Below are 13,926 nucleotides of genomic sequence, written 5' to 3' on the forward strand. Positions count from 1 at the left end.
ATTCCGCTGCATGGGTCCGCACCCTGAGACTTAAGAAATTGACCAATCACAGTCGAGTATTCTCTTAATACTTGACTGTGATTGGTCAATTTCTTAAATCTTACGCCTTAAAATCTCATTGTAGACGACGCATAATGCGGCGTCTACAATGAGATTTTAAGGAGACTTAAAGCGTAAGACTTAAGAAATTGACCAATCACAGTCAAGTATTAAGAGAATACTCGACTGTGATTAGTCAATTTCTTAAAGGGTCGTCTACAATGGCCGTAGCATAAGGTTGTAAGGCCGTAGTCGTAAGAAATTGACCAATCCCAGTTGAAGTTCAGGAGAATAATCAACTGTGATTGGTCAATTTCTTACGACTACGGCCTTACAACCTTATGCTACGGCCATTGTAGACGACCCTTTAATTATGCGCCGCATTATGCGTCGTCTACAATGAGATTTTAAGGCGTAAGACTTAAGAAATTGACCAATCACAATCAAGTATTAAGAGAATACTCGACTGTGATTGGTCAATTTCTTAAGTCTTACGCCTTAAGTCTCCTTAAAATCTCATTGTAGACAACGCTTAATGCGTCGTCTACAATGAGATTTTAAGGAGAGTAAAGCCCCTTGCACAATGCTAGGCAACAGGCAATAAGAACAGAAATAGTATCTATTCTCTGCTCCTATTGGCGAATATTTTTTGTTCTGCGTAATTATTGGTGAATAGTTTCTATTCCTTATTTCTATTGCCTGTTGCCTAGCATTGTGCAAGGGGCTTTAAGCCCTTTGTACAATGCTGGGCAACAGGCAATAGAAATAAGGAATAGAAACTATTCACCAATAAATACGCGGAACAGAAAATATTCGCTAATAGGAGCAGAGAATAGATACTATTTCTGTTCTTATTGCCTGTTGCCTAGCATTGTGCAAAGGGCTTTAAGGCGTAAGATTTAAGAAATTGACCAATCACAGTCAAGTATTAAGAGAATACTCGACTGTGATTGATCAATTTCTTAAATCTTACGCCTTAAAATCTCATTGTAGACGCCGCTTAAGATTCTGTAATCGCCTCATGAATATCAGCCTAGTCGACTGCGAGAGTCCCACATAACGGAGTCGCTCCAGTCGTGATTTTATGATCGGCTGAGAGGTTTAGATTGCGTACAATAATTTTACAGAGCGTGATTGCTGGACACAACATCACGTTTTCTCTCGCTGACATTCCGTCCGATTTCTCGTGAGCGCGTTTCTCGCATCAGTCGGTTGTGACGTTTCTCGCTCTAAACCTCGCAAGATATATGACATTTGCTGATCGAGACCTGGCACTCGTGTCTCGCCATTTTTGTCCGCGTTGTCCTGAGAACGGTTTCGGAGAACGAGATCTCTCTGTCTTCGATCATTGTCGCATTTTTTTTGTCGCTCAAAAAACAATCGTAAGAGCGACCTTTTTCTGAAATTGCGACGCTTTGGTGTTATTGGTCCCGTGTAAAAATCATATTCTTTGTTCCCGCAAGAGAAAGAGAGACCGGTCCCTTTCCACAGGACCTCTCTCAAAGATATCCCAGGATATATAATATCTAAGGATTTCCGCGAGATATTCTAGCAATCTCCCTGATCCACCGGTGGGATGCTACATTGAAGCAAGATAGCAATCTTGCATGGACCATTCGCAAGAGTGAGTATAGATTATTATTTTATTGTACAATTTGCAGGATTGGGGCCGGAAAAGTGAATAGAAAAAAATTATGATAAATTCTAGTTTTTAGTGGAAATTCCGGGCTTTATTTAAGGGAATAACTGACAAAAATTACTAATGCGTAAAAAATAACTAATACGTAACAGTAAAATTAATATTTATCTAACTTTATGCAAAATATTATTTTTGCTTTAATTAATAAAGCAAACTAATCACTATAATTCAGAAAAATAAAATTAATGTAATATCAGTCTTTTTTTAATTCAAATTAATATGCGAAATTTTTAAAACAAAAGCTTTGGAGATATAAATATTATTAAATTTTATACTTTAGTTTAATAAGAAACATATGATAGAGAGTAACAAAATTAATAAGTTTTACCTGTATAGATCTGATTTATTTTTCAATATTTTTTAAGAAATTAATCTTTATAGAGAGAATATATAGAAATAAAATATACAATTTTATATACAAAATAAAATAAATTGATTGATATAACCAAAACGCATAATTAGATTTAATCAAGTATGGAATAATTACATTTAGCGAATAAAAATAAGCAATGATACATTACAGATGCGATATTGCCCTTATATAGAATCATCACTCAATTTTTCTTATCTTATCATATGAATTTGTCACATTTTCTAAGGAAAAAATGTGTGAATCTTACAAAAGATTATTTTACAAAAATTACTGGATATTTTTATGATGTTTTTATAAATCTCAATAATGTCTTCTTATCTGGCATAAAACCATAAGACTGTAGGTGTCCAGTTTAAAATATAAGTTTAAAGCATAAGTTTAATTTTAAAAATTTTAGTTATATTAATAAAAGATATTTAAGGGCATTAATTAAAATAAAACATCTTGTGTATGTATGTGTATGTATGTGCATTTAATTATTTTAATTATTTTTCATATAAATTTTAAGAAAATAGATGTTTCTCTTTGTAATAATTCATTAAAATTGTTTTTTTTTTACATTTCACACACACACATATACAGATACATATACATATATACATATATATATATATATATATATATATATATACATATACATATATAATGTAATAAATACTGACGATTTTGGAAAGTGACAAAAAATTCTTATGTATATATACATATTTGTATTATATACAACATATATACACATCTTATTTTTCTTCATAATTTATGTAAAAGATGTCAGTTTTACATAAAGAAAGAAAGTTCATACATTGTGTTCATTTAATTGTTAATGTATGTATTATACATGTAAACTTTTGTGAAAGCAATCTCATTGTCAGACATATTGATACTTATGATACATTAAAATAAATATGTAACATCATATTGTAGAGCAATAAAACTTTAATTTCATTCTTAATTTTAATTTTAAGTTAATAGATTAAATTAAAAAATTAAAGGAGTAATGACTTTTTGAAAAAATAGTGATAAATGTTATGAAAATAGTTAATTATTTTATAATAGTGATAAATGTTATGAAAATAGTTAATTATTTTATAATAGATTGTATATATTTAATATACATGCAAACTTTTAATATGCAACATCAATTTAAGAAGATGATAAACTTGAGAAAGTAATCGCTTAAATTCAAGCTTTATATAGAAGTCTTTATTACTAACATTTGCAAGATTATTTTTAGTATTTTAATATTTATTTTAATATTTATTTCTAGCATTGCGCTATATAGTAGTCAAATCATTTTTAATATGCTATAGACATATTAAAAGTAAACGATTTGAGCATCAAGTTTCATTAAATTAAATCTTGGCATAAGAATTTATTAAGCTTTACAAAATGATCATTATTTATAAGTGTATATATATATATATATTTTTTTTTTTTTGATCATTATTTATAAGTGTATATATATATATACATATATATATATAAACTTACCAATATTAGACTTGAATCATCAATATTATTACTTATCAATATTAGATTTGAATCAGTATTAAATTGAATTATCAGTATTAGGCTGATTGTGAATCATTATTAGACATTTATCAGTATTAGACTGAAAAAGATACATATTTTCTGAATTACTATGTTTAATTCTCTGGATTCTGATCGCGTTTGTTAGCTTGTTATTTTGCACTTTCATTTGAATTTTGTTAGTTATTTTAATTATTTAATTATTTAATCAATAAGATGTCTTATTAATATACATACAAAAGATGTGCTAACAATCTGCGCAGATGCGATCTGTTTTTTTCTCTTATTCATTATAACGCATAACACAATTATCAGATCAGAAAATCTTCTATGAATATTTTGTTTACATAAAACTGTGTTAACATAATTTTAATTAATTCATCGATTAATCAATTAGTGAAATAATTTATAAACTCTAATCACTTTCTAAATTAAAGATCTTTTAAAAAAGTATAGAAAATCAGAATTGTCTATTATTTTTATATATTAAAGATTTTTCTTATATTCAGAGAGAGGAAAGGGAGAGAAAGAGAGAAAGAATTTCACACTATAGAACACACACAAAAATCTAATATAAAATATATGAAAGCAGCACACATCTGCTTAGCATTGCACTTATATAGGTAATAATTTGTCAGTGTAATAGTATAATGTTATACTATGTAGTTCAGTGTAGTTGTGTCGTCATGTCGTGAGTCATCAAATGCCAGTTACTATATTTTTTACTAGATTGCGATTGCAAATCGCATAGAACTTTCTCACTACGCGAAGTTTCCGAGACGCTATAAAAAAACAAACATTTTGCATTTATGCAAAAGATTTGCAAAAAATCTTTATAATAACATATTAAAAGTATTAGATAATTTGAAATATAAAAATTTTTATTTTTATTTTATAAGTATAATGTACAATTTTGAATTATTTTTTAGTTTAATTTCATCAATTTTTTTATTATTAATTGTATTATATTTATTTTATTATTAATTTTTACTATAAATAAATAATGCCTAATTATTATTAATTTTTATTATCAATAAATAATATGAAGTTAATATATCTTTACAAAAAGTATATTTTGTTATACATTTTATTTTTTTCTAATATTAAGTTTGTTATTTTATTTAATAATATAAAAATAACGTGCGTATACGCACACGCATATATACAGATCTATAAAAAAATCTCGAAGTCCTTAAATATCTTGAAACATAAGTACGTTTGAGAAAAAGTTTTAATATAAAAGTAAGGTTTTAAATAACGCACTTACATCGCAATGCTGGTAAGATAAGACCTTGAATAGCATTGTTAAGATTACATAAATGTTAAAAATATAATTTTATGAAAAACGGTTAGTAAGATACATAAATGGAGTATAGTTTATAACGCATTTTATTAAAATATATAAATATATTAACAAAACCGTTGTAATAGAATAAAACAATTTTTTGATGTAAAAATTAGTTTTCAAATTTCTCTAATTTTCTAGGGAAATTTAATTAGAAAAAAAAATTAAATTAAATTATTCTCACTTAAATATTAGATTTGTTGTGTTAAGTTTTCTAAATTTTAATTCTATTGTAAAGTTTATAGATAAGTAGAACATTATTTATAAAATACTATTTATATTATGTTACTTGCAATACTTCTCTAGGATGATCCAAATTTAAAAATGTTATATTACTCATATTATTACTCATATTATTTTATATATATATATATATATATATATATATATATATATATATATTGTATATATATTACTCATGTTATAGGTTTAATGAATTATATTTAATTCTTAATAGTATTAAAACAACGCGCTATTTTGTTTAGCTGTAACAAAATTTGCCATTTAATAGATATTTTCACAATGTGTAATATGTAGGTATACGTCAGATAATATTTTGTTGTCTTTATCTGCATATTCCGATCACTAGATGAAAATAAAATTACGTCTAGATTCGTACATTGCCTTGTATACAATTGTGTAGAATTCTTGTGTTGAATTAAAAAGTTTTTACTAAATATATTTAGATTCTAAACATATGTATTTAGATATATTTTTTATACGCTAATTCTAGAGAAAATTATAAGCTAAGAATATTCATATTTATAATTCATTTATGTGTTATTTATAATTCTTGCGTGTTACATAAACAAGCTTCCAAGTATTACATAAAAAAAAATTGTATAGTTGTTAGCTTCTAAAGGAAATAAGAGAATTCATTTTTGAAGATAATATCACAATCGATTTTATAATCAATCTCGGAATCATATCACTCGAAAGTTTTGTCAATATATTATTAATTCTTCTTATTGTTTAAATTTTATTTTTTAATACGATTTTTACACAAATCTAATTTTAAATTTTTTATAATTTATTTAAAAAATTTAATAAACTTTTAATAAAATCAGTAATAAAAATTAATAATTGTTCAATACAATTTTTAATAAATTTTGTTTATATAAAATTAATTTTATATAGTGTTAAAGATATATATATATATATATATATATATATATATATATATATATAATTAAAAATTATTTATATGTTTGATTTGGAAACATATCCTATATATATTAATTCAATATTAATCTATTCCTGTAGTTTTGCATGAGGACATTGTGATTTGCGATATTTGACTTGTGCAATTCTACAGCTCGAATTTTACGGCGCAGGCGTTGCGCACTTTCCACCCCTACTGATACTATGCACCCTTTCTCTGAGTAGGGATGGGTTCGACGCGGAGGGTAAGCTAAGGCGAGTCTTCAGTGAGAGACTAAACGCGAACTCGCGCGTTACGGTTCCCGTAGCGATCGAAATTACACACAACACACACACACACACATATACACACATATACAGACAGGGTATATGTATCCCTTCCTATTTATACACACATATATATATTTATATACGTATATGCAGATATTTATATACTATTAATATTTTTGTACGGATAATTAAATGACTTTTTTATCTCAATATACGTCCATAAAAGAGAAAGGATCATTGTGTACATAGATACATATATGGTGTGAAGTTAATAGGTGCGGCAGAGTTCACCGTTATCGATGGGTAGAACGGATATGTCAAAAACGCTCAATGCCTATAGAATGTGAGTAAAGTGTGTACAATTTTCTTCACCTCAATCTTTTATCATTAATTTCTTCATAATTTCCTCATAATTTCCTCATATATAATCACATATTTAAAATAATGAAAGAGTTTTTGATCGCGAAATTATATCAATAAAGTGTATTTGAAGCAGTAATTTTACGTTAGCGACTTTTTTTCTGTTGAAGCTGTATATATTCACATTTATTTAAGTATATATAATATTAGTATAAGCGCGCTCGGGCGAATTTTCCAAATTCTATATTACTATAATCAATAGATAGATTTATGTTTATTTTATAATTTTATTTATTTTTTTATTTTATGATTTTTTGCTTCGTTTATTTTTCTATTTTATAAATTTCTGCTTATTTTATACTTCTTATTTATTTTTCCGATATCTCTTTATATACATATATGGCTATTTCATATGTGAAGAATACACAAAGCCATAGCTGAAACAGATATATTTACAGATAGGACTAATATAATTGAGGAAATAGCTAAAATCAAAAAAAAAAAATTGTAATATAGGAGAATGGTGATTAGGGGGAGAGAATGATGGACGGATTTAATGGAGAAAACTGTTAGGAACCTGAAATATTAGGTCTGATATTGTTGAGTTCAAGAGTATATATAAAATTTATTCATATTTGATTGTTATGTATTATTACGTGTACCGAACCTAGGAATTACACAACTGTTATTGGCGTCGGACGCAAGCATCGATCGGCAGCTCGCATCGTAACGTTGCGACATTATTACGATACATATATTCAGAACGAAATGTAGATTAGAAATATACATAATTTTCATACGTGCAAATTGTTAGAAAAGTTTTTTATATTAACGTGTACAAGATATTCGCATCTCGGAAAAATCCATAAAAAATCTGGAAATCTCAGAGATTTCTTTTGTATTTGGTAAAATCAGAGAATTCCCATGGAATTTTAAAAAATTTCTCTTTTTGATAATTTTTTTAAACAGTCGGCAATTCGTCGATAAGCGAAGTTGTTCATTATGTGTACGTATGTTTAAAATATATTATAAATATATATCTCTTTATATTTAAAAATGTCTTAATAAAATATTGAATATACTTTGTAATATATATATATATATATATATATATATATATATATATATATATATATATATATATATATATATATATATTGTGTGTGTGTGTGTGTGTAATAATTTTTAGAGATAAAAAATAAAAATGTTATATAAATGAAAAATGTTTATTCTATGAAAGTTATTCAGATTTTTTTCAGTATACTTGCAAATAACACTTGAAACTTGAATGGTTCTGTGTCTGTCTGTTATTTTAGTGAAAAGCATTAGAAAATGCATACAATAAAAAATTTTATTGAGACAATCGCATCAAACAATCTTTAAAATATTCTTTACTTTTTAAATAAGAAAACCTGAAAGATCAAGGAATTTTTTAACAAGATAGTAGATACTTTGATATAGCACTAATAAATAATCATGCTTATGTAATTTTCTATTAATTTATTGAAGATTAGAATGAACATCGATCACATATTGCATGGATTTTTATCACAAATGTGCAAAAGTTTTCTGTGATTGAAGTCTGGTCGTTTTTTCCCCAACAATTTAATTAATTGAGCTTTTACTTTTTTTTTAAAGATTAGAAGATTGTATTAATGTTAATTGATCACAATATTGTGCGGATTTCTATTATAAATACAATATATGTAAGTGAAAGTTTTCTTTACAATTAAAATGTAAGATTTTATTAGATTATTTCCAACAATATATCAATTAATCTTAATTATGGTTTGTATAATTTTTTAAGAGATTTTTGAAATCAATATAAATATATAACATTATATAAACATTAATAAATGTTGCTGGAAACTCATTTCTGGCTTATTTAGTATTCTATTTCTTGTTACGAATTAAAATTTTATATATTAATGTTGATTATAAAATATTTTGAGATGCGATTTAATTGCATATGCATACAAAAAATGTTTTAAATTTGTAAAATTTAATTGTGTGTTTTGTCACAATTAAAAAGTTGTTTTTGATCTTGAAAATCAAGAAATTTTCGTGGGAAATGAATTTTATTGCGATTTCAGAAAAAATTGGACATGATTTTTATTATCTATTTGTGCATACACATACATCTGTTTATATTCAATTCTTCAGCAAAATATTAAAAATATAATCTTCATTATAATTTTTGGTGATAAAAAAAATGAAAATATGCAAATGAAAAATACATACTTATTAATTTTATGAAAGCCACTTAATTCTTTTTAATATTTTTAATTTTTTCAAGTATAATAAATGATTTTTCATTTTTCCTTGATATATAAATAGAAAATACCAGAAAATGTACATAATAAAGAAATTTATTTAAAAAATTTGTATTTAAAAATTCTTTAATTGTACTTAGAATTTTGAACAAAAATACTTGAAAGATCTGAAAATTTTCGAAGGTTTTTTTACAAGTTTTAAATAAATACCCTGAAAAATTCGATGTTAATTTATTCTTTTGTTTCTAAAATACTTTGAATTTAATTAATAAAAAAATTAAAGGAAAAGAAAGAAAAAAGGAAAGAATTTCAAAAAGGTATTAAAAATGTAGATGAAAATATAATTTAATGAAAAAAAGATATATCCTTTTTTCTTTAAATCGATAATTTTAATTGATGAATTTTTAATTGTAAGATTTTGGTAGAGAAAGGGAAGAAAAAGGGGCAAGTTCTTTCTACCGGTAATGAATGCTATTACAATTTAAGATCGAATTCTCAATCTATTGCGTGCTTATATAAACACGCAATGTCGCCATTACTTCATTTTTTTCATGCGAATAAAAAAACTTTGTGGTTTTAACAATAAAGGACGATGTATAAATAAATTTATTATATATATATATATATACAGGGTGTCCTAGACCACCCGTACACCCCTTTTCTTTCAAAAACTAAGCATTTTAGAGAAAAACGTTTTCGACAAAAATTGTATGGTTTTGAGGGGAACATAAGATGGTGTCATTGGTTTGACCTTGGATGGCATCGTTAAGGTGAGGTCAAGGACACCTTTAATTTCTTAAGTGGAACCACCTATTTTTTATTGCATATTCTTATAGCTTATGTCGAGAGCTTTCCAAAACACTATAATAAAGTATTTTTTCATCAAGTACTTTTCGAGTTATAAGGCTTGAAATAATTTCTTAATTTTACATAAACCATAAAATATCTAGTAAAATATTCATTTTTCGATTATCTTACCTTAATACTTTTATGTACAAAATAATGAGAGGAATCGATTGGTGTAAAAAAAACACATAATTGTTTCGAAAAAAAAATGTAATTGTTAATTGCAAATTACATTTTTTTTTTCGAAACAATTTTGTGTTTTTTTTACACCAATCGATTCCTCTCATTATTTTGTACATAAAAGTATTAAGGTAAGATAATCGAAAAATGAATATTTTACTAGATATTTTATGGTTTATGTAAAATATTCATTTTTCGATTATCTTATCTTAATACTTTTATGTACAAAATAATGAGAGGAATCAATTGGTGTAACGAAAAGACATAATTGTTTCGAAAAAAAAAAATGTAATTTGCAATTAACACATTTTTTTTCTTAAAAATAACTAAAATTAAAAATAATTTCAAGCCTCATAACTCGGAAAGTACTTAATGAAAACTAACTTAATTATAGTGTTTTGGAAAGCTCTCGAGATGAGCTACAAGAATATGCAAAAGCATATAGGGTGTCCCATTTAAAAAGTTGGAGGTGACCTTCACGTGACCTTGACAACACTCTTCAAGGTCATACTGATATCGCCATGTAATACGTTACTTGAAACCTTACAACTTTTGTCTGAAATATTTTTGTCTGCCGCGCTCAGTTTTTGAGATATTCGGCTGATACGGGTGGTCTGCGACACCCTGTATATATATATAGATATAGATATGTAAGATATATTTATTTAACCATAATTATTACATTAGCCTAAAAATTTGTTTAGTTGATGAAACAATTTTATTGCACTAATAAAGAAAAAATTATCAAATGTTTTTTTTTATTTTAATAGAAGAATTAAATAATATAAGCAATTTTTTTATATACTTTTGTTTTAATTTTTTAAAGTTTTTTTTCTTTTCTTTGTTTCAAAGAAAAATAAAAATGTAGTCTTATGGTAACTTTATAATTATTGAGTTTTAAGAATTTACATTTTGCCTTTAGATTCCTGCTACTTTAATAGTTCACACATTTTCCTATATGAAATTTTATGTAGACATTTTTCTAATAAAAATTTTAATTAATTAATTTTTTAAACGCAAAAAGAAACATTTTTATTATTTATTTGTATTAATCAATCTTTATTTTGATTTGATATAATAATTATAGACACGATCTGTGGCAGAATAATTACATGCTAATTTAAACTAATTTATAAATAATTATTTATGTATACAATTTTATGTTCAATATTCAGTAAAAGCGAATATTTAATATGAGAGTCACTTCATGAACTTTTTGGAAACACTTATTTAGACATATAGAAGAGCTGAATTTATTTTTGAAAAAAATGTTTTTATTTTGTTTTATATATATATTCATAATTGAACATTGATTTTACGCAATATTACTATTTATTAACTATATATTAGCAAAAATATGTCTTTATGAAGAATTACTAAAATACTAAATTTTTGAAAATTGTTTGTAAAAGATATGAAATAAATAGGTGGAAGAGCGGAATCTCTCCCGCACTTCTACCACACACATGAAATGAAATTTTTAACTTAACCTGACTTGATTTTCAAAAATTGAGCTAAATATATAGGCAAAATCTTGCTTACACCTATGCTTTTGATATCAACTTGATACAAGCCTAATCTAATCTGATTTTAAAATTGAGTTAGTTTGAAATTAGGAAATTCATGTAGGATGAGAATGCAAAATCGAAGTTTCTTTCTGCGCACGTGTTTACCTTATATATTCCATTATCACCTATTTGTTTTATCGACTTTACAATTTTCACCATTATTCCAGCAAACATAAAATAATAATAATTTCCTATATATATTCAACAATATAATTATTACAATATATACAAGGCATGTTCTTATAATTACATTGTTGAATGCAAAATTATAACATTGATATTATGTTACTATTACTTTGTATTTGCTAGGATAATAATATTGTGTACTTAAAATTATTGTGTTCAATTACGAATATATAAAAAACAAGAATGATAATTTTTTCAACATATTTCAACGTATTTAATTTCTATGCAACAATAGATAAAGTACAACAAATAGATAAAGTATGTAAGTTTTAAAAAATTTGTGAGTTGGTGGCTTATTGATTTATATTGAAGATTAACTGATATATCAATATAAAGAAAAATGTTACGAATTTTATGATATATTTATTTATTAATCTCAAATATATTTATTAATCTCTTTATTTTGATATAAATATGTAAGTGTAAGATATTAAAAGTAGAAAATAATTCTCAGAGCAGGAAACAGTTGAAAAGAAAATAATCGTGTGAAGTATGTGAAGGATTCATCCTTTTCGTTCTTTCATGGCTTCTCTTCCCTTGTATCTTCCGAAATTCACTACTAATATAATTTCTAGAATTGCTGTAAGACTTCAAATGACGATTTCTTCTATTTATTAATTTATATCATAGTATTTTTTAATTTATATTATGGTTTATATAATGAATGACTAATTAATTTGAGGATAAATCCAAATTAGATCACTCAGATTAATCGATTTAATATCATTACTTCAAAATCGAGATCACTCGCAAGAAATTGAAAACTATTGAATGATGGAAATACCAGAATTGAACAAATAATCTTGTCACGAGGTCACCAGGTTCGCTCATGGTGCCTTTCAGTTGTTGGATGAGGTCAAGGTTTACGAATGCCTTGAAAACTTGACTTTGCTCAATGCACCCAAGTGTGGGAGTCTAGCATATAAGGATCAAACAAATTCAATTGTAACATTTTTTAGTGTTTGATTATTTTGTGATATATATATATATATATATATATATATATATAGATAGATATATTTCTTTTGAAACAATTGGATAGCTCTTTGGATATATCATCAGCAAATGGAAGGACGATTTTTAATTAGAATAAAATTATATGAAAATTTCAAAAGAAATTCATAATTATCTAAAAATACATGAAATTATTATTCGAAATTTTTCGATTATAATCGCGTAAATTTATACTAAATCCTATAAAGAGAGAGAGAGAGAGAAAGAGGGAAGGCAACCTCTCTTCACCGGTTCCTATTGATTATATGGTAGCAATGCGGATCGTCCTTCTTCACCATCGAATTTTCAACAGCGCTGCACCTCTACAGGTCGATTTACAAAAAAGATGATATAATATGAAAATCTATTTTTAATAAATTTTGAAAAAAATTTTACAAAACCAATTTGATCATTATAATGCTATTAAATTTTAAAAATTAAATATTTAATGTTCAAATTATTGTACAATTTCTTGATGCTACAAAACAATTTACGAGAATGTACATCTTAGAATCTGATTTTTGAGAAGATTTAGAATGAAAAATTTTAAATGAGAGCGATTTTGAATAATACTTTCGAATATATATTTAAATTATCGTATATTTTTAAACACTTTTTGGGAGGATTACAAAACAGTCTTTTTTTCGTGAAACAATTTTTTTTCTCACATTTATTTCTGCCCTACATTAACTTGGATTTTTTTTGCTGAATTCCTTATATACCTTTTTTAAAGCTTTTTTGTTTATTATTTTGCGTATATTTTATGGAAAAAAGAATAAAAAAAATAAAAGATTGTAAGTATGGTTTATAGCTTTATAAGTAGAATTTATGTGTGTTGTGTTTCTATTAATATTATATTCCTTTTACGTATATTTTTATTAATATTTTTTTAATTTATTTATTTGTCATAGAAAAAAAATAAAATTTTGTGCAAGAAAAAATAAAATAATAATAACATAATTATATTGTTAATAAAACAAAATGTTATAATGTACAATTAAAATTTATCAAATTATTACAATATTTTCTTTTTTTTATAATTTCTGCTTTTGATTTATTTTAATGTTATTGCGACTTTTTTATTTGCTACTTTTTTTTAGTTTATTCTA

The 13,926-nt window shown here is 25.2% G+C and overlaps 1 protein-coding gene across 5 annotated transcripts in view; it reads left to right on the plus strand.

The window, feature by feature from the left end:
- The first annotated feature begins 1,101 nt into the window (after window positions 1-1,101).
- Window positions 1,102-13,926, plus strand: part of Klc (kinesin light chain) — a 39,916-nt gene continuing 27,091 nt past the window's right edge. The window contains exon 1 of one of the 5 annotated variants that reach the window (XM_083093191.1): window positions 1,102-1,663. In XM_083093191.1, the coding sequence (XP_082949317.1) occupies window positions 1,647-1,663 (17 nt within the window). In that variant the 5' untranslated portion in view covers window positions 1,102-1,646. Of the gene's footprint in view, window positions 1,664-6,402; window positions 6,755-13,926 lie in introns of those variants that run through there. The other 4 variants (XM_083093195.1, XM_083093189.1, XM_083093196.1 and 1 more) reach the window with 4 other exon arrangements.

The sequence above is a fragment of the Camponotus vicinus genome, unplaced genomic scaffold (genome assembly GCF_025532165.1).
Source record: "Camponotus vicinus isolate PSW18456_S1 unplaced genomic scaffold, iyCamVici1.0 SCAF_3, whole genome shotgun sequence".
Classification (NCBI taxonomy): domain Eukaryota; kingdom Metazoa; phylum Arthropoda; class Insecta; order Hymenoptera; family Formicidae; genus Camponotus; species Camponotus vicinus.